The following is a 22509-nucleotide window of genomic DNA, read 5'->3' on the forward strand; positions in this document are numbered from 1 at the left end:
CTTTGTGACCCCATGTTCTGTAGCCCACCAGGCTCCTCTGTCCATGGGATTCTCTAGGCAAGAATACTGGAGCGGATAGCCATTTCCTCCTCCAGGGGTTCTTCCCGACCCAGGGGTTGAACCCTTCTCTCCTGCAGTTCCTGCATTGGCAGGTGGATTCTTTACCACTGAACTGTCTGGGAAGCCCCATACTAGCATGTTACTTAATGCCAGTTGTGTTAAAGAGTCCTTTTGTGGATTGGTAAAAATGACTCAGTCCAACTAGCATATATAGTCCTGCCTCAGAGCCCATGCAGGACCTGACAGAAAGCAAAATCCACAGAGGCTCAAATCTATGAAATGGGGTACTATCTCTTACATAAAATCGTATAGCATTTGTACATATCCTTGGCTGTGCCTCACATCACATAGGGTCTTAGCTCCCCAATCAGAGATCAAACCTTTGCGCCCTGCAGTGGAAGCTTAGAGTCTTACCCACTGGACTGCTTAGAGAAGTCCCCCTCCTGTACACTTTAATTCATTTCTTGATTACTTGTAACAGCTATATGTAATAACAGTATAAATGTATGTGCGTGTGTACTGGGTCACTTCAGTCATGTCCAACTCCTTGGGAGGAAGGAAGGAAGAAAGGGAGTGAGGAAAGAAGGGAAGAAGGAAGAAACAGATATGAAGCTCTACATGAAGAACCTAGAAAAGATTTCCCAGAGGCTGCGCTGTATGAAGTGGTCCTGAAGGATAAGTTCACCAGGACAACAGCTTGTGTGGAACAGGGAGAGAATTTCTGGCAGGAATGACCACATCTGCAAATGTGAGAGGGCACAGGGCACTTATAGAAACACCTGCCTGCTAAGGGCTCTGATGAGGCCACGGCCCACAGAGCTGCTCCCTGTACTGTGTGGAAGTCTCTAACCACATCTGGTTACTGAGCACCCAAAACGGGGCTAGTCGGAATTGAAATGTGCTGCTCTTGTAAAATACACACCTGTTTCAAAGTTATAGTATGAGAAAAACCGACATAGCCCATTAATAATTTTTGCATGAATTACATGTTGAAAGGATAATATTTGGGGTATATTTTTAGAAGTAATTTTACCCATTTCTTTTAACTTTTTAAAAACTGCTTCTGCTAGAACATTTAAAATTACATAGGTGGCTCTTAGTATGTTTCTCTTGGACAGGAGACTCGGAAGTGTAGGGGAAATGAGGTTGAGTGGCAGACAGGGACCAAAGACTCTCTAAGGAGCTCCTGTAAGCAGTGCAGTCTTTAAATTTTTTATTTTATATTGGAGTACAGTTGTTTTTCAATGTTGTATTAGTTTCAGATGTACAGCAACGTGATTTAGTTACACATGTATCTGGGCTGCTCTGGTGGTGCAACAGTAAAGAATCACCTGTCAATGTAGGAGACATAGCGGATACAAGTTCTACTCCTGGGTCGGGAAGACCCTGTAGAGTAGGAAATGGCAACCCACTCCAGTATTCTTGCCTGGAAAACTCCATGGACAGGAGAGCCTGGCGGGCTACAGTCCATGGAGTTGCAGAGTTGGTTATGAGTGAGCAGCCGAACAACAAATACATGTATCTATTCTTTTTCAGATTCTTTTCTCTATAGGCTATTACAGAGTATTGAGTAGAGCTCCCTGTGCTTTACGGTAGGGATACATGAAGAGGTCGGGATATATACACCACTATATGGAGCTTCTCTGATGGCTCAGATGGTAAAGAATCACGTACAGTGCAAGAGACCCAGGTTCGATCCCTGGGTTGGGAAGATCCCCTGGAGAAGGGAGTGACAGCTCACCCCAGTATTCTTGCCTGGAAAACCCCATGGACAGAGGAGCCTGGTGGGCTACAGTCCATGGGGGTCTCAAAGAGTTGGATGTGATGGAGTGGCTAATACACACACACACCATATAAAATAAATAATCAACAGGGACCTTCATCTAGCAATGCAGTTTTAAGCCAAGAGGTGCACAGTCAGATATGTATTGTCTAAACAGCCATCAGCCATGTGAAAGGTGAATCAAGGAGATAGGATGCTGAGGGCTGGAAGTGAGACTCCCTTGAGGAATAAATGATGAGCCAAACAAGATGGCGAGACTGAATGTGCAGGAGGTGAGGTGAAATGACGTTTAGAATTCTGACTTCGATTGTTGTTGGCTGGAGATGCTTTAGCTGGTGTCTGGGTGGGGTTGATGCTGCCTTTGAGGTGTGCAGTCATCCACTGGTGGTTTAGACCTTGGTGCTGGAGGTGTAGATGTAGGTTCGTTAGGGTAGAGGTGATCCTCAAAACCTTGGAGTGGCTAAAATCACATAGGACAGTGGTCTCCAACCTTTTTGGCAACAGGGACCAATTTCATGGAAGACAGTTTTTCCGCAGACTGGGGAGGGGTGGAAGGATGGTTTCGGGATGATTTAAATACATTACATTTCTTGTACACTTTATTTCTGACCTGCTGCTGCTGCTGATCTGACTGGAGGGACCAGTCCATGGCCCAAAGGTTGGGGACTCCTGGCAGAAGGGAAACATAGAACAAGAAGAGAAGATGGCTGAGGTTGGAGCCTCTGGGAGAGGGAGGAGCCTCTGGGGGAGGCGAGTGGAGAGTGTTGTCAGAAGCCAAGGGGAGGGAGGATTTTCAAGAATCATTGTGCCTCAGCAAAAGCAGTCAGATAAGTCAAAGGGAAAGCATGTTTTGGATTTAGCAATAAGAATGTCGTTAGTGTCCTTGGTGAACGCCGTTTCCATGAAGACAAAGCTGAACTGGGGGGACTTGTGATGGAATTGGACAAAGCAGAGACGGCGGGTGTGGACCACTCTTTGAGAAAACAAAGCGTTAGGATTGTGTGGATTTCATTGCTTTAAGAATGTTGGGAATTCCAAGAAACAATTTGCATGGCCCCATGTGTTTTCACTTGGAGAGCTCTCCCCTCACCTGCACCCCACAATCAAAGACAGAGGTTCATGCAAATGTCTTTCCTCTCTCTCTGTCTCTGTCTCAGGCCGGATCTTGGACCTGAAGACCGGGACAGTCAAGAAAGAAGGGCAGCAGTCATCCATGAGGATGTGCATGGGTTCCCGGAGGTCCTTCATCTGCAGGATGAGGTCTGTTTGGGGCAGCAGTGGGCTGGGGCTCTGGTGGGGCTACTCCCTTCCCCCTGCTGCTGAGCATCCTGGGCGGCTCTCAGATCACACCTTCACCCTGGTGATGTCACCTCCTGACTGCAGCCCCACGTCATCTCCTTCTTGGTCTGTCTCACCGGTAAATGGAGAAGAGGAGTCGGCAGTTGGACATAGAATTCTGGAATTCATGGGAGAGCTTGGGGCTGAAGATACAGAGTTGAGGGTTGACATCAGTGAGATTGGAAAAGACCCTGATGCTGAGGGCAGGAGGAGAAGGGGGCAACAAAGGATGAGATGGTTGGATGGCATCACAGACTCCTTGGATGTGAGTTTGAGCAAACTCCGGGAGATGGTGAAGGACAGGGAAGCCTGGTGTGCTGCAGTCCATGGGGTTACAAAGAATCAGACACAACTGGGCAACCTAACAGCTGCACAGACTGTCTTCCCTCTGTTCAGCCGGCAGGGAGAAGCTGAGTGGCTCAGACTCACATGCATTAGTGTCCACCCAGGGACAAAATGCATCAGTTAGTGCAGTCCAGCACAGCAAGGGCTTTCCTCAGTGCTTTGGCCAGTAGAGTAAATGCCCGTCCTAGCTAGAAGGACATTCAGTGTAGCACAGCAAGGTGGATTCTTCATTGTGCCATCTAAGAAGTTGCCTTGTGCATAAATTTATTGGAAGCATCAAGTATTCCATTCCTAAGTAGCCTCCAATGCCCTTATTTAATTAATTTATTTTTCTGTGCTGGGTCTTAGTTATAGCACGCAGGATATTTGATCTTCATTGTAGCATGCGGAATCTTTAGTTGCAGCATGCAAACTATTAATTGAGGCATGTGGGATTTAGTTCCCTGACTAGGGATTGACCCCGGGCCCCCTGCATTGGGAACACAGAGTCTCAGCCACTGGACCACCAGGGAAGTCTCTCTAGTACCATTACTGTGCTGTGCTTAGTTGCCTAGTCGTCTCCAGCTCTTTACAACCCCATGGACTAGAGCCTGAATTTTCCAGGCAGGAATACTGGAGTGGGTTGCCGTTTCCTCCTCCATGAGATCTTCCCGACCCAGGGATCGAACCCCGGTCTCCTGCATTGGCAGGCAGATTCTTTATCACTGTGCCACCTGGGAAGCCCTCCAATACCATTATCACTGACCTATTGACCAGAACCAGGTGGTCCCCTCCCTGCCTTGGTACCTCTGGGTTGCTTTTCCCAGTGCCACACCCACACTACCTGGATTTACCTGTGAGGCAAGGAGCACTGCCATCTGCTGAGAGCATGGCCTTCCCCTCCAAACAAAGCAGCTCAATTTCAGGAAGACACCGGGCACAGCCTGCCAGAGGGCAGAGGGCTGTGCCAGCATCCCTAGGCGGCTACCTCTTGGATGGATCCTGCTATGAAAATATGCCCATTCTGGCAGCTGCCCCAGGCCTCAGAGTGTAATTGGACTCTTGTCTTTGCTGCACTGAATACTGAGGCATTGAGGACATCATCTACTGTGAAGCTGGGAAATGGAAGTGCGAACTGAGAACACAGGTCAGAGGTTGGCCACAGTGCAGGCTGTGGATGCTTGGAGCCTGGGATGCAGAGACAGTTATGGAGCAGGGAGGCAGAAAAGATGCTGCTTGAAAGGGCAATGGGACACCTCACACCCCCTGCCTCCCAGAGAAGGACCCATAGAAAGATCCGATTCCAGACTCGTCCTTCTCCTGTCCCCAGTTTGTCCGTTGCCATCCGCAGGCTCACAGTGGTCTGCTCATTCCTAGTGCCAGAACATTGCCGGGGAGGAGGGACTTTCTACACTGTGAATCTGAAGCCTGAGAAGATGATTCTGTTAGTCAACTGGTAACATCTGTTTTGAGTTGATGCCTTTGCTCAGGCCTGAAGAGACACTGTAGCTGTCATCACCACCCTTCCCTTGTTCCCTGAAAGCCCCCAAATTACACTGAAATGATCTGCAGGGTGGAGCATGGCCAAGGTCCTCCAAGTGTCTGTCCATAGTTCTCTGGCTTCTGGGCTGGACCGGAGACCGTCTACCTGTGCACTGAAGAATGGGTCCCCTCCCTTGCCTTCGGTGATGATAGGAATTCATCGACATGCAGCCCTGCTTCTGCACTTTGGAAAGAAATTAGCTATATGGCTCACCTGAGTAAGTGTGGTCACATTAGATAAGGTCCATATACTTGCCTTAAGAGTTGATTGGATTGCAAGGAGGTCAAACCAGTCAGTCCTAAAGGAAATCAACCCTGAATATTTGTTGGAAGGACTGATGCTAAAACTGAAGCTTTAGTACTTTGGTCACCTGTTGCGGAGAGACAACTCATTGGGAAAGACCCTGATGCTGGGAAAGACTGAGGGCAGGAGGAGAAGGGGCCGGCAGAGGATGAGGTGGTTGGATGACATCACTGACTCAATGGACATGAGTTTGATCAAACTTCAGGAGATAGTGAAGGACAGGAAGGCCTGGTGTGCTGCAGTCCAAAGAGGGTCGCAAAGAGTCAGACATGACTGAGTGACCGAACAGCAACAAATATACTTGCCTGCAGCGCTGTGGGGTTTATATGCTTGGCTGGCTCTTCACTCGTTCTAATGTGTTTCTCACATCTTAGGTGTGGAAATGCTCCTTTGGACCATCTTCCTCTAAACAGACTAACCACCATGAGGAAGAGGTTCAGGTCAGTAGGCCTTTCAGTTTTTATCTTTATTTTTAAAAATATTTATTTATTCGGCTGTGCTGGGTCTTAGATGTGGCACATGGGATCTTTAGTTGCAGCACGTGGGATCTAGTTTCCTGACCAAGGATCAAATCTGGGCCCCCTGCACTGGGAGCACAGAGTACTAGTCACTGGACCACCAGGAAAGCCCCAGTAGGCATGATGGATGTTTTGGGGCTATGCCAGTAGATAGCTTCAATGCACTAAGCTAAGGAATAGCTGAACTTAAAGGCAAGCTTAGCTGTAGAAAGCACCAAGAGACTCACACATCAGAGTTACTGTGGCTCAGCTGAGAAAGGTGTTGGGTAGATTTATTTTGGACATGCATACTATGAGGGAGGAGGGAAAGGGGGATGGTGGGAAGTGAAGATGCAGAAACACAAGGTCAACAGGTGAACCCAGAAGCTTAGGTACTAAAGGAGTCATGGGCATCCTTGCCTCACCCCTAGGTGCTGAAAGTAGGCTCATGATATTCTTTCTCTAGGAATGGCCTTGGCCCTGTGAAGGAAGGAGAAGCCCAGTATGCTGTGGTCCACTGCACAGGCTACATCAAGGCTTGGCCACCAGCAGGTAAGGAGAACCTGCATCTTCATTCCCAGGGGATTGAATGCTGGTTCACGTCACCATGGTATCCTGTTAGAAATGCATTCTTATAGAAAGAGACTGGAAAATACTCTTATTTTCCATTGCAGTTAGAATGTAATGGTCTTTGTAATGGAAAAAAGTCTTGCTACTTGAAACAAAGGTTTGTAAAAGAGCAATCCTGCACAGGTGATTGGCGCCTCACAAATCCTTTCTGTGATCTTTCACTGAGAGCACTCTGGAAAGTCAGAGGGACATTTGAAATGATAATTGTATTCAAGTCACTAGAGACATGCAAATCAAAACACAATGATGAAATACCTCTCACACTCATTAGTATGGTTAAAATAGACAATAATGCATGTTGGTAAGGGTTTGGAGCAACTGGAACCCTCATCCTTTGCTTGTAGGGGTGTAAAATGAAGCAGCTGCTTTGGAAAACAGTCTGGAAGCTCCTCAAAATGTCGAGCCTAGAGTTGCCGTATGACTCAGCAGTTTCACTCCAAGGCATATACTCAAGAGAACTGAAAGCATATGTTCACAAAGAAAATTGTACCTGAATGTTCATAGCAACATTATTCATGGTGGCCAAAATGTGGAATCAAATTACACATGTACATTTATGGATAAATAAAAAGTGGTATACCCATATGATAGCTTCAATGCACTAAGCTAAGCTAATAATAATTCAGCAATAAAAAGCAGTGAAGGAGAAGGACAGGGTGGGACAAATTGAGAGAGTAGCATTGATATATACATTAATACAATACCATGTGTAAAATAGCTAGCTAGTAGAAAGCTGCTATATAGCACAAGGAGCTCAATTCAGTATTCTGTGATGACCTAGAAGGGTGTGATGGTGGGAGTGGGAGGCAGGCTCAAGAGGGAGGGGGGTTATATGTATACTTAGAGCTGATTCACATTGTTTACAGAAGAAACTTACACAACACTGTAAAGAAATTGGCTGGCAGATGCCAGGGCTGGAGAGGGGGGAAAAAAAGCAATGAAGTACAGATTGATGCTATAATATGGGTGAACCTTGAAAACATCATGCTAAGTAAAAGAAAGTTAGACACAAAAGGCCACATTACAGTTCCATGTATGTGAAACATCCAGAATAGGCAAATCCATTGAAACAAAAAGTAGATTTGTGGTCTCCAGGTTCTGGGGGGAGAGGAAAATTGGGAGTGACTGCTAATGGTTTGTTGTTGTTGTTGTTCAGTTGCTAAGTCGTGTCCTACTCTGTAACCCCATGAATTGCAGTATGCCAAGCCCCTCTGTCCTCCACTATCTCCCGGAGTTTGCTCAAATTCCTGTCCATTGAGTTGGTGATGCCATCCAGTCATCTCATCTTCTGCTGCCCCCTTCTCTTTTTGCCTTCAATCTTTCCCAGCACAGGGTCTTTTTCAATGAGTAGGGTCTTCTCGTCAGGTGGCCAAAGAATTGGATCTTCAGCTTCAGCATCAGTTCTTTCAATGAATATTCAGGGTTGTGTTTCCTTCTGAGGTGACAAAAATGTTCTAAATTTAGATAGTAGTAATAGCTGTACAACTGTGCAAATCTACTAAAACCCACTGAATTGTATTCTTTAAGATGGCAAATTTTATAGTATGTGAATATTTTATTTTGCCTTAATTATATTCCTTCTCTGATGCTCTTTCTTCCTTTGTGGAGATCTGAGTTTCTGATCTGTATCATTTCCTTCTTCGTGAAGACCTTGTTTTTAACATTCCTTGCAGGACAACTCTGCTGGTGATAAATTCTCACCATTTTTGTTTTTCATAGAAAGTTATTATTTCTCCTTCACACTTGGAGGACAGTTTCTCTGGATATAGAATTTTAGGTTGGTGGTTATTTTCTATCCACACTTTAAATATTCACTTCACTTTCTTGTTTGCGTGGTTTCTGATGAGAAGTCTATATGATTCTTATCCTCATTTTTCTGTATGTAGTGTGGGACTTTTTTTCTGGCTTCTTTCAAGATTTTTCTTTGTTTTTGCATTTTTGAAGTTTGAATATGATAGTATAATTTGTTTAGTTTTTGTGGGATTTTTTGGTTATTATTGTTGTTGTTTTTTTAGTCCCTGAATTGTGTCCAACTCTTTGCAACCCCATGGACTGTAGCCCACTAGGCTCCCCTGTCCATGGGATTCTCTAGGCAAGACTACTAGAGTGGGTTGCCATCTCCTTCTCCAGGGGATCGCTCCAACTTGGGGACTGAACCCGCATCTCCTTCTTGGCAGATGGATTCTTTACCACTGAGCCACCAGGGAAGCCCCATTGATTATTTGTACTGGTTGGTATTTTTTCTGAGCTTCTTGGGTCTGTGGTTTGGGGTCCGTCATTAATTTTGGAAAATTCTTGGACATTATTTCTTCAAATATTTCTTTTGTTTCATTCTCTTCTCCTTTTGGTATTCCAATTACATGTATATCTTTTGAAACTGGACTACAGTTTGGGGGTATTCTGTTCTGGGCTTTTTATTCTTTTTGTCTTTGCATTTCAGTTTTGGAAATGCCAGTTGCTATCTCTGCAAGCTCACTGATTCTTTTCTTGACTATGTCCAGTCTACTGATGAGACTGTCAAAGGCACTGTTTTCTGTTACAGTGTTTTTTTGTTTTTCTACCATTTCCTTTTTATTCTTTCTTAGAGTTTCCATTTCTCTGTTTACATTACCCATATGTTCTTTATTTTATCTACTTCTTCCACTAGTGCTTTGAACATATTAATCATAGTTATTTTAAATTCCCAGCCTAGTCATTTCAAAATCCATGTCGTATCTGAGTCTGGTTCTGATATTTAATTGTCTCTTTGAGCTATGTTTGTTCCTGCCTTTTAGCATATCTTGTAAATCTTGGTTGAAACCCAAGTGTGATATATCAGGTAATAAGAACTGAGGTAAATAGGTCTGTACTGTGAGGTTTTATATTAATCTTGCAATAAGTTGGCAATGTTTAATGTTTGAGATATAGACAGACAGGTATCAACATCAGTTTCATGGTATATCTTATTTGTATATGTTTTTCTACTTAGACCATGCTCATGCCTGTGCTCAGTTGCTCAGTCCTGTCCTACTCTTTTCGACCCTATGGCTGGTAGCCCACCAGGCTCCTCTGTCCATGGAGTTTTCCAGGCAAGAGTACTAGAATGGGTTGCCATTCCCTTCTCCAGGAGATCTTCCCAGCCCAGTGATAGAATCTGCATCTCTTGTGTATCCTGTATTGGCAGGCAGATTCTTTACTACTGCACCACCTAGGAAGCCCATACTTAGATCATAATGCATAAAATCAGGTGTTGCTTGCCTTAAGGTTGGGCTCAAGGACAGAAACTCAGAAGGCAGTGATTCATTTACAGTGTCCAGAGCCTGGACCTTAGCTTTGTGGATCCATAGTCTTGACCATGCTGCACAACTCTTCAGACCCAGGGTTCTTAGAGACAGTCCTCCAAAGCTGACGTGTTAATCAGGTACAACTCTGTGATGCCCTGGGGCTTCCTCGTCACTGGCGTGGATGCCCATGGCTATTGTCCAGGAAATCTATGAGGTTTGAAAGTACTTGAGACAACAGATTTGTGCTGGAAGGTTGTTTGATGAGAAGCAAAGAAGAGCAAAGGGCTGTGGGCAGCCTGGTGAAAGACTTCTAGCCGTGGCTCACTGGGACACGTGATGGCCTCATCCATGCCATCTGCTGAGCAAGGCTCTGGGGCACTAGACAGAGGCCCAGCCCTTGGGGAATGCAAAGATGTGTTGGTGGGGGACAAGCAGGTACACAGATGACTCCAGGAGAGTGTGGGCAGGAAGTCAGCCCTGTGGATGGAGGTGGGGTCCTTCACCTGCCCCAGGGTCAGGAGAGGCTCCCCAGATGAGACTCTGTAGAAAGCTACCCCAGTCCTGCCAAATTCAGCCTCTGGACCAGCAGATCATCTCCTTCTTGATGCTTTCCTCATTTGAATTCATCGTCCTTATTATACCAGGCAAACTTCTCTTCCCATTTCTGGCCTCAAAGTGCTCTTTTTCTACCATTTTATTTGACTGCCATGCCTGCCTATCACAGGAAAGGAGGCTGAGGACCAAGGTGCAGGCAGATGACTGCATCCAGAGAGTCTGCTAGGAGGATTCAGGGCAAGACTTCCCTGGTGGTCCAGTGGTTAAGATTCCACTCTTCCAATGCAGGGGACGTGGGTTCGACCCTTGGTTGGGGAGCTAAGATTCCACTTGTCATGTAGCCAAAAAGAAAAATTCTAAAAAAGTGATTCAGAGCCGGCTTTTCTGGAGTCCTGTGGAGTTCTATACATGAGAGGGCTGAAGGGTACAGGCTAACAGGGCGGAAGGAGTTGTGAGGCATTACATCTCCAACAACCGCCCTTGAAACTTTGCCACATAAGAAACAGTTGAAGGAGCCGGGAGTGTTTATCTTGGAGAAAGCAAGACATGATTTTTGTCTTCAAGTATTTGAGGGGGTGTCATATGAAGGAGGAATTAAACTTACTTAGGATAGTTCCAGAGGGCACAATTTGGACCAAAAGGCGGATTTTCACTGAATAGGAAGAAATGAGCAAAAGCTCTGAACAGGGTGTTACATACATTTACAAATATGAATACACACACATGGTAAGCATCTGGAAGGAATTCAGCCTCCTGTTCATCAGAACTGCAAGTTAAAATAATTTTATACCATCTTCTCTTACCTATCAAGTAGCAAAATATTTATAAGACAAAATACACAGTATTGGGAAGGTTCAGGAAAATGGACACTTTTGTGTTCTGCTGTGCCTGTGTGCTCAGTCGATTCAGTCATGTCCGACTGTTTGCAACCCTATGGGCTGTAGCCCGCCAGGCTTCTCTGTCCATGGAATTACCAGGCAGGAATACTGGAGTGGGTTGCCATGCCCTCCCCAGGGGATCTTCCTGACCCAGGGATCGAACCTGTGTCTCATTAAGTTTCCTGCATGGCAGGCTGATTCTGTACCCACCTGGGAAGATCAATGTTCTGCTGATGGGAATTTAAATCAGTACAAACCTTCTGTAAAATAACTTGAGAGTATATATTAAATGCCTTAAAATGTGCAATCAATATATAGGAATTAATCAGAGATGTGTGTATTGTATGGTTAAACATTGTTGTGAAAACCTTGAATTGTTTTAAATTTCAAAGTCTAAATATTGTAAATATCTAAATTTCAACGATAAAGAATTGGCTAAAACTAGCATGTAATGTCTATATGATAGGATACCGTGCTGTGTGCTATGCTTAGTTGCTTTAGTTGTGACTAACATCCAAGTCTATGCCCCAACCAGTAACGCTGAAGAAGCTGAAGTTGAACGGTTTTATGAAGACCTACAAGACCTTTTAGAACTAACACCCAAAAAAGATGTCCTTTTCATTATAGGGGACTGCAATGCAAAAGCAGGAAGTCAAGAAACACCTGGAGTAACAGGCAAATTTGGCCTTGGAATGCGGAATGAAGCAGGGCAAAGACTAATAGAGTTTTGCCAAGAAAATGCACTGGTCATAGCAAACACCCTCTTCCAACAACACAAGAGAAGACTCTACACATGGACATCACCAGATGGTCAACACCGCAATCAAATTGATTATGTTCTTTTGCAGCCAAAGATGGAGAAGCTCTATACAGTCAACAAAAACAAGACCAGGAGCTGACTGTGGCTCAGATCATGAACTCCTTATTACCACATTCAGACTCAAATTGAAAAAAGTAGGGAAAACCACTAGACCATTCAGGTATGACCTAAATCAAATCCCTTATGATTATACAGTGGAAGTGAGAAATAGATTTAAGGGCCTAGATCTGATAGATAGAGTGCCTGATGAACTATGGAATGAGGTTCGTGACATTGTACAGGAGACAGGGATCAAGACCATCCCCATGGAACAGAAATTCAAAAAAAACAAAATGGCTGTCTGGGGAGGCCTTGCAAATAGCTGTGAAAAGAAGAGAAGCAAAAAGCAAAGGAGAAAAGGAAAGATATACACATCTGTATACAGAGTTCCAAAGAATAGCAAGAAGAGATAAGAAAGCCTTCTTCAGTGATCAATGCAAAGAAATAGAGGAAAACAACAGAATGAGAAAGACTAGAGATCTCTTCAAGAAAATTAGAGATACCAAGGGAACATTTCATGGAAAGATGGGCTCGATAAAGGACAGAAATGGTATGGACCTAACAGAAGCAGAAGATATTAAGAAGAGGTGGCAAGAATACACAGAAAAACTTAACAAAAAAGATCTTCACGACCCAGATAATCATGATGGTGTGATCACTAATCTAGAGCCAGACATCCTGAAATGTGAAGTCAAGTGGGCCTTGGAAAGCATCGCTAGGAACAAAGCTAGTGGAGGTGATGGAATTCCAGTTGAGCTGTTTCAAATCCTGAAAGATGATGCTGTGAAAGTGCTGCATTCAATATGCCAGCAAATTTGGAAAACTCAGCAGTGGCCACAGGACTGGAAAAGGTGTGTTTTCATTCCAATCCCAAAGAAAGGCAATGCCAAAGAATGCTCAGCTACCGCACAATTGCACTCATCTCACATGCTAGTAAAGTAATGCTCAAAATTCTCCAAGCCAGGCTTCAGCGATACGTGAACCGTGAACTTCCTAATGTTCAAGCTGGTTTTAGAAAAGGCAGAGGAACCAGAGATCAAATTGCCAACATGTGCTGGATCATGGAAAAAGCAAGAGAGTTCCAGAAAAACATCTATTTCTGCTTTATTGACTATGCCAAAGCCTTTGACTGTGTGGATCACAATAAACTGTGGAAAATTCTTCAAGAGATGGGAATACCAGACAACCTGATCTGCCTCTTAAGAAATCTGTATGCAGGTCAGGAAGCAACAGTTAGAACTGGACATGGAACAACAGACTGGTTCCAAGTAGGAAAAGGAGTATGTCAAGGCTGTATATTGTCACCCTGCTTTTATTTAACTTATATGCAGAGTACATCATGAGAAACGCTGGGCTAGAAGAAACAGAAACTGGAATCAAGATTGCTGGGAGAGATATCAATAACCTCAGCTATGCAGATGACACCACCCTTATGGCAGAAAGTGAAGAGGAACTAAAAAGCCTCTTGATGAAAGTGAAAGAGGAGAGTGAAAAAGTTGGCTTAAAGCTCAACATTCAGAAAACGAAGATCATGGCATCTGGTCCCATCACTTCATGGGAAATAGATGGGGAAACAATGGAAACAATGTCAGACTTTATTTTTCTGGGCTCCAAAATCACTGCAGATGGTGACTGCAGCCATGAAATTAAAAGACGCTTCCTCCTTGGAAGAAAAGTTATGACCAACCTGGATAGTATATTCAAAAGCAGAGACATTACTTTGCTGACTAAGGTCCGTCTAGTCAAGGCTATGGTCATGTATGGATATGAGAGTTGGACTGTGAAGAAAGCTGAGTGCTGAAGAATTGATGCTTTTGAACTGTGGTGTTGGAGAAGACTCTTGAGACGCCCTTGGACTGCAAGGAGATCCAACCAGTCTATTCTGAAGGAGATCAGCCTTGGGATTTCTTTGGAAGGAATGATGCTAAAGCTGAAACTCCAGTATTTTGGCCACCTCATGCGACGAGTTGACTCATTGGAAAAGACTCTGTTGCTGGGAGGGATTGGGGGCAGGAGGAGAAGGGGACGACAGAGGATGAGATGGCTAGATGGCATCACTGACTCCATGGACGTGAGTCTGAGTGAACTCTGGGAGTTGGTGATGGACAGGGAGGCCTGGTGCGCTGGGATTCATGGGGTCACAAAGAGTCGGACACGACTGAGAGACTGAACTGAACTGAACTGAACTGAACTGAACTGAACTCTTTGTGACTCTATGAACCGTAGCCCACCAGGCTCCTCTGTCTTGGGGATTCTCCAGGCAAGAATACTGGAGTGGGTTGCCATGCCTTCCTCCATCGGATCTTCCAAACCCAGGGATGGAACCCTGGTCTTCTGCATCTCAGGCGGAGTCTTTCCCGTCTGAGCCTCCAGGGAAGCCATGATGGGATACTAGACCACCATTGAGCAGGCGTGCTTTCAGAAGGCACTTGAGAATGGAGCATGAGACTCCCCTCATGGTCTAGAGACTAAGATCCTGCTCCCAGTGCAGGGGGCCTGGGTTCAATCTCTGGTCAGGGAACTAGGTTCCACATGCTACAGCTAGGAATTCACGTGCTGCAGTTAAAAGATTCTGTATGCCAAAATGATAAAAGATCAAAGATCCCACATGCCATAGGCAAAAAAAACAAATAAATCTTAAAAAGAAAAAGAGTGAAGCAAAGTGCTAAGAAGTATTAAAAAGAATGACTGACAGATTATGCAGTCATGATCCCAATTTTATTTTTAGATTGAGTGAATGGTGTATCTACGTGTTGAAAATTTGTACATAGAATAGTAATCATATTTCTGTGTAGTTGATTGTTGGTTACTTTTTTCTTCTGTCTTCGGTCTTGCATTTTCCAAATTTTTACATGACTTTCATCATCAGAGAAAATGGCATTTTTAGACAATCAAGCAGAATTTTCTAAACAGCATTTCATACCACTGGATTGAGTGGTTTGCTATGAATTCAGAAATTGTGTCTTTCTTTTTTTTTTGGTTTGGTTGTTGTACTTAGTGGCTGTGTTTCTATAAAGATGGAAGTTCTGGAAGTTAAGCTTGTATGCACACATGACGATTCAGTTGTACCTCCAGCACCCTGAATTGATATGTATCTTGTTCCATGGCTGTTAATACTCTTTCTTGATTAATAACTCCATTCTTTTTTCTATTTGAACTTTTTTTTAATATATTGGAGTATAGCCAAGTAACAATGTTGTGATAGTTTCAGGTGCACAGCAGAGTAACAGCTATTTTTATACTTGTACCCATTCTCCCCCAAACTCCTCTCCCGTCCAGGCTGCCACATAACATTTTACAGAATTCTCTGTGCTATACTACTCTAAGTCCTTGTTGGTTATCCATTTTAGACATAGCGTGGATTATATTTACTTGATTCATAACTCCATTCATTACACATATCTCACACTATTTTGCACTTACATTTTGAGCTCTCAAGACCAAATGCATGCTTCATTTTCTCATCCCAGTGGTGAGCTCAGACCTGGCATGTAAAATGTATTACACTACACACAGTCTCCAGGAGATTGTGATGGACAGGGAAGCCTGGTGCGCTGCAGTCCATGGGGTCACAAAGAGTCGGACATGACTGTGTAACTGAACAACAACAGACCAGATGGGTGGATGGATGTGTGAAAAGAAAGAAGAAGAGTCTGCCTCAATTAAAAAAAAAAAAAGTTGTTAACCTAAGGGGAATGGGTTTTGAAAGAATTCTTTGCCAGAATTTCCAAAGATGTTTATAGAATCCACTTTCCCAGAAATCTTCTGAGATGGCACAGACAGTCATCTGACACAGATGAGGTGGCTGGAATGAGGTCATTGGCACACTTACTCTATAATAAGGTCATGGTACCGGAGCACTGGAACAGCCACTCATTTGATGCTTGAATGATGCCTTGTAAATGTCCATGAGGAATGCTGTCCCTGCTTGCTCATGGGCTCAAACTCCTTAATTATAAACAGTGACTTGGTCAGGAGGTATGAAGGTGCCTCAGCACCGAAGTTGCTCAGAATACCTACAGGCGACCTGAGCAGTCTCTAAAGGTGAGTAGAAGCAGTAGAGTTTGTGAGGCAAGCAAGGACCTTATGAAGAATTCTTTGATAGCCCGCTGGCAACACTTGTGCTTATTTCTGCACCAACAAGTTGTGCAGGCAAACTTTTACCTGGTACCTGTTGACTCCATCGAAAACACAGACGTCCCCCAAAATTCTGCTGTATTCCAGAAACCCTTTCTATTACACAGTGACTTTCCCAATTAGCCTCACAGCATTGCATACCCTGTGCAAGTGAAATGTTTGTTGCTCAGTCGTATCTGACTCTTTTCAACCCCATGGACTGTAGCCCACCAGGCTCCTCTCTCCATGGAATTCTCCAGGCAAGAATTCTGGAGTGGGTTGTCATTGCCTTCTCCAGGGGATCTTCTGACTCAGGGATTGAACCCGGGTGTCCTGCACTGCAGGCAGATTCTTTACCATCTGAACCACCAAGTATACTGTATAAGCTTCATTTAAAATATTTGAGCTAGGGACTTCCCTGGTGGTCCAATGGTTAAGAATCTGTGCTTCCACTGCAGGGGGCACAGGTTCCATCCCTGGTTGGGGAACTAAGATTCTGGCATGCTACATGGTGCAGCTAAAAAAAAAAAATCTGGTGTATGACTAAAGGAAAAACAGAGTTCTACAGCTGCTCTGTCTAATCCTTCCTTCTAAAGAAGTCGGTATTCTGTGTTCAACATAGCAAAGGAGACATCACCCTTGGTGCAGAAGAGATCACCCACGGCAGGTTGCATTTTCCAGTTTGTGAGGTATGCTCAGAGTCCAGGGGTAGCTTTGAAATTCTGAAGATGGGAATTGCCTCCACCCTATGGTCACTGCCCCAGCACCTTGCATTTTTCAGATTGGCATCCTGCTTTGAGCCAAACTCCATGTCTATCACAGGGACCTCTCCTCTACTCATCATCATCTGATGTGCTTGTTCATCACCACAGAGTAATCCGTGGAAAATGTCTGATTAACTGGCTGCGTGTCTGCACAGGAGAGCCAGGATCTGCCCTGGTGGAGGGGGTGTGCTTGACTAAGATCAGGTTACCTCCCTCTGGGACCATCCTGATCAGGAAGAGGCTTGGTTCTTGGCAGCCTCTGGTGCTTTCTCATTGGCGAGGCTGATGCTTTCCTTCACGATGCTGCTGGACTTTCAGTAAGCCTCGGCCACAGCATGCCAGAGGCCTGAGGTTATTTCGGGATTTTGGCTAGAGTCTGCAGTGGTCAGACCAGTGTTGCCGCTTCGCCAGACAGCTCAGCCCCACCGTGAGCTCATCCACAACAGCGCCACGCTTCTCACAGTTTGCTGGTTGAACACAGTGTGTGTTTTTTCCCCTTCATTTGAAAGTCTCCAAAGGCTGCTCTTCTGTGTGGAAGCCATGCACCCACAAGGCTGGATTCCTTCCTCTCACCAACGCTCAGCCATTCTGTCCTGCCCAAGCTGGACATATTGATGTTTGATATTCTGGTTGGACATCAGAGCCATGACCTTAACTTGTGAGATGGATCATTGGCCACCTCTTCCGTCCTCCTCATTCTCAGGCAGGGCAAAGCCACTCTTCCATTTCTTTTAGTGGATACTTTCTGAGCACCAGCCATGGGCCAGTTACTTTCCTAGTTCCTGGGGACCCTAGGGGGAGTCTGATATAGCACCTGCCCTTTAGGAGGTCACAGTGTGGACTTCCCTTGTGGTCCATTGCTTAAGAATCCGCCTGCCAATGCAAGGGACACTGGTTCGATCCCTGGTCTGGGAAGGTCCCACATGTCTTGGGGTAATTAAGCCTGTGCACCACAACTACTGAAGCCTGTGCTCTACAACAAGAGAAACCACTGCAATGAGAACCCTATGCTCCACAAGAGCGTGACCCCACCTCACAGCTGCTGTAGAAAGCCTGCACACAGCAGTGAAGACCCAGCACAGCCAAAATAAGTAAACAAGTTAATAGTTAGTTAAAGTCACAGCACAGTGGAGGAGACAGTTAGGCATGTAGGTCATTGCAAAGCCCTAGATCAAGGGTCACACAGAGGACTCATGAGAGAAGCACATGGACAAGAGATCCCATCTACTGGGAGTGTCAAGGTTGTCTACTCTCTCCTATGCTCTGTGGCCAAGCCTCTCTGAAAGCCTAATAGGTAGAAAGTAACGTTTGAGCTGAAACATGAACATAAAGGAGTTTTCTAGGTGGAAAAAGTTGCTTTCTAGGCATACAGAGTTGAGTTGGTGAGTGTAGAGGAAGTATGTAATGATCACAGTCTTCAGAGTGCTCACAATGTGCGAATCACTGTGCCAAGGACTCTGTGCATTGTGCTTCAGTGTTTGTGAAAGTGTTTGGTCGCTCAGTTGTGTCTGACTCTTTGCAACCTGATGGACTATAACCTTCTTCTGTAGGCTCCTCTGTTTGTGGGATTTTCCAGGAAAGAATACTGAAGTGGGTTGCCTTGCCCTTCTCCAGGGCATCTTGCCAAACTGGGGATTGAACCCAGGTTTCCTACATTGCAGGCAGATTCTTTAACATCTGAGCCACCAGGGAAGCCCACTTCAGTGTTCACAACAACTCTCATAAGGTCCAGGCTTTGTAATTACCTCCATCCTGCAGGTGACACGCTGGAGGGTCAGCATAGCAACTTAATCAGCCCAGTTCACACCGTTAGTAAGCAGCCAAGTCTGGGAATGAATCTAGGCCTTACTGATGCTCTGATGTCGGGTAGAAGAGAGGTTGCTGCCTTGGGAATCGTGTGTGATTGACTGTGGCTGGAGGGAGTGTGGCCAGACAGGTGGGTAGAATCAGATCCTGGAGGCGAGGCCTTGTATGCTAAGCCTGGGGGTTTGGACCCTCCTCTGCTCTCTATGGAGTGTTACTAAAAGCCACTGAAAGTTCTTAAAGATCATTCTAGAAGTTGGATTGAAGTGAGAGGAGGGGCAAAGATAGGCTTGACGGTGGGGGGCCCATAGAGGGCTGACTCAGGAGAAACTGTGAGGCCTGAACAAAGGCAGTGGCCGTGCAGGTGGAGAGGTACATGTTGAGTGTACGGACAGCGGGGAGATGTGAGCTGATGGGAGAAAACGGGTAAGGGCTGGGCCATGCTGGGTACACAACTGGTGGGTGAGGAGGCTGGAGTTCAACCCCTTGGAGGCCATACCGCAGAGTCCATGTGTTTTAAGAACTATGAGAGATGGCCTACCCCACCCCCGCCAATTAATGTGTAAATAACATGGGACTTTGGATCTGCAATTTAGATTTTAGATATATTGTTGTTGTTGTTGTTCAGTCGCTCAGTCATGTCTGACTCTTTGTGACCCCATGAACTGCAGCATGTCGTCATTATTTTATATTATTCATCTGTCTTTCAAGAAACAGGTTTGCCATTTGCAGTCAAATCCAGGACTCTGTTACTGACAATTCTTCCATCTTCCTGGTTTACTTGCTCACCTCTTCTGGCTTCTGGACTTTGTTTCCTCCATATCTGATATCACGTCTTAGTGCCAGGTAGGCCCTTTCAGTTTGCAGACTTAAGCCCGTCCTGTGTGCATGCTCAGTTGCTGAGTGTATCTGATTCTTTGCAAACCCTTGGACTATAGCCTGCCAGGTTCCTCTGTCCATGGGATTCTCCAGGCAAGAATACTCGAGTGGGTTGCCATTTCTTCCTCCAGGGGATTTTCCTGACTTAGGGATCAAACCCACATCTTCTGCATTGGCAGGCAGATTCTTTACCACCTGGAAGGGTCGTTCCCTCAAGACTTGCCCCCATTCTTGCTACTGTCAAGCCAAAGCAGTTCTGAGCTTATAGTTTGGTCTTGCTGGGGTCCCTTCCACAGCCTCCCTTATCCTTCATGTGTAGCTTCCTCAGCACTTCCCTTCACCCCATCTTGCCCAAACAGTCCTCCCTGGTTTCTGGTATTGAGATGTTCATCTCTCATTTCAGACTCTGGGAGTTTCCACAGTAACTTGGGAGGGACAGGTAGTTACTCATGTGGTCTCAGGTTGCTCTTTTGACCTCAAAGCACCTGTTGTACTTCTGAGCTCTCCTTTGTAAAGTGGGAGAGCCAGGTCTTTAAGGTCACCAGCAGGAACCCTGAAATGCAAAACACCTATAAGTCAGCATTTCCTAAAGTGTGTCCTGAGATCTCAGTCTCAGAGATACTTCATAAAGAAAGGAGTCCCTGGTCAATAATTAGGGTACCTTTCTCTCTCTTAGAGACTCATACTCCGAAGTTCTGTGTTTCCTGAGCATGCCTACAATGATGACACTTTTTTGTCTTTGTTTAAATGATGTTTCCCAAATGTATTTGGCCAGAGAATCATTTTTTTCCCCTAAAACTTTTTACTGTCTCCCAGAGAATACTTTGGAAACAGGCTATGAACAAGTGGCTGTTTTTTTAAGGTCTTAATTCTCATGTGAAGATGTGAGTCCCAGAATAGACTCCACCCAGCATTATTGAAAAACAACCCAACTTTCCGTGAATCTTTGCACAGGGTTAATGCAACCCTTTAGTTAAACATGAAGAAGTCTTTCTGGCCAACAACTCTAAGCTTCATCTGAGACAGCAGTCTCCAGTTACATCTCACTTGTGTGTTGTTTGTATGACTTAGGGGTTTATTTAGACCTGGCGTTAGTAGAGCATGTTTCCAAAGAAAAGGTAATTGAATGTGGGGCAATACGGGCTTGTGAAACCAATTAGGAAATCATTGAGATCTGTTTAAATGGCTGGAATTATTCCGTTCCTATTAAAAACCACTTTGAGAAATGCTGAGGTTCCTGCCAGGAAGCATTCCCTTCTGACACCATCCCTGCCAGCCCTGGCATCCAGCCTTGGCCACCCGCCCTTCCTCAGAGCAGCCTGTTCTTTTCTCTGTTGTAACACTAACCACCTGGCATTGTAATGCTCTGGTTCTCTGCTTCCCCCACCTGCTGGCAACTCCTTGAGAGCAGGAGCTGGTGGCATGCACGCTGAATCCCTTACTGTCAGGCACTTAACAGGTGATCAACAGGTATGTCAAACTGATACCATGGCCAAACTCTGAGCTGATGTCTGGCCAAGAAAGTTAGAGTCAAAAAGGACCTTCAGCATTACCCCAAGCCAGCCCCTCCTCTCCATAGAGGGGGAATCTAAAATCCTGTAAGACTACGCATCTCAGCTGACCCCAGCACTTCTCCCCTCCCCTTGACTACAGCCTAGACCCTACAGGGGAAACCTGCAGCCAGGCAGAGTTCAGATGCCAAGAGGCCAGCTCAGGAATGTGATAATTCTGTGTCTATTGACTAGTGCTGGGGAAGCCTTCACCAGCATCATAGCAAAAACTAGAGCTGGACATATTGAGCCCCATCTGCCAGTTGTTGTTATTGTTCAGTTGCTAAGTCATGTCTGACTCTGCGACCCCACCGGCCCTGAAATTGGTGACCATTGGGGAGCCTTTGAGGTGTTTTGGAAAAGGAGCTTGAAATATGGTTGAGGCTGTGCTTTGGCGAAATGGAAAGTAGCAATAGCACAGGGAGAGGTGGGGCCAAGGAGGGAAGATGGTTGGAGTGCGTGCTAGAAGAGGGGATGTTTGAGCACTTGTAACAGGGAAGATGGTTGGAGTGCGTGCTAGAAGAGGGGATGTTTGAGCTCCTGTAACAGGGAAGATGGTTGGAGTGCGTGCTAGAAGAGGAGATGTTTGAGCACCTGTAACAGGAGGGTCAGGCTCACCCGGTGGTCCAGGAAGAATACGCCTGTGCAGGAGTGCAGGAGATGCTGGTTCGATCCCTGGGTTGGAAAGACCCCCTGAAGGCAGGCATGGCAGCTCATTCCAGTATTCTTGCCTAGAGAATGCCATGGACAGAAGAGCCTGGCAGACTACAGTCCATAGCGTCGCAAAGAGTCGGACACGACTAAAGCAACTGAGCATGCACGCAACAGTAGGGTTGTGTGAAGGCAGTGTCTGGAAGGGTCCAGTGTCCGTGACCGGGGGCTGTTGGAAGAAGGAACATCCTCTCCTGGGGAGGGGGTCACAGTCAGGGAGATGGAAGCACCCAGATCGCAGAGCCCATGAGATGCAGACAGCCACGGATGCCAGTCTTCAACTACAAAGGATGAAGTTCCCAAGGATCACGTAGAAGGAGGTTATTTGGGAGCTAGTTACTTTGAGACAAGTTACTTTGAGCAAGGCCAGGTGGAGGCTGGTCTTCATTGGAAAGGAATGTGAAGCAGAAAGCAGCAAGACACTGATGGTGGTGAGAAATGACAGCAGAATCAGGATGTGAGTGTTACTGGGGGACTGACTACAATGCGTGGTGAGTTGTCATCATGGCAGAACTCTTGGTGCTAGCCAGTGCCCAGCCTGCCCAAGACAGAAGTATTGCGACCAGAAGCTGGAGAGACAGTGTAGCCCCAGAGCAGGGATGGGTGATAGGTGGGCTGTTGGACACAGCCCTACCTTTTAGATGCAAGTTCTG

The 22509-nt window shown here is 45.6% G+C and overlaps 1 protein-coding gene across 1 annotated transcript in view; it reads left to right on the forward strand.

Moving 5' to 3' along the window:
• Positions 1 to 22509, forward strand: part of ARNT2 (aryl hydrocarbon receptor nuclear translocator 2) — a 148120-nt gene that overhangs the window by 56609 nt on the left and 69002 nt on the right. Inside the window, exons 5-7 of the mRNA XM_052659662.1 lie at positions 3001 to 3103; positions 5726 to 5791; positions 6315 to 6400. Coding sequence (XP_052515622.1) covers positions 3001 to 3103; positions 5726 to 5791; positions 6315 to 6400 — 255 coding nt within the window. The remainder of the gene's footprint in view (positions 1 to 3000; positions 3104 to 5725; positions 5792 to 6314; positions 6401 to 22509) is intronic.

Source organism: Budorcas taxicolor, chromosome 21 (genome assembly GCF_023091745.1).
Source record: "Budorcas taxicolor isolate Tak-1 chromosome 21, Takin1.1, whole genome shotgun sequence".
Lineage (NCBI taxonomy): Eukaryota > Metazoa > Chordata > Mammalia > Artiodactyla > Bovidae > Budorcas > Budorcas taxicolor.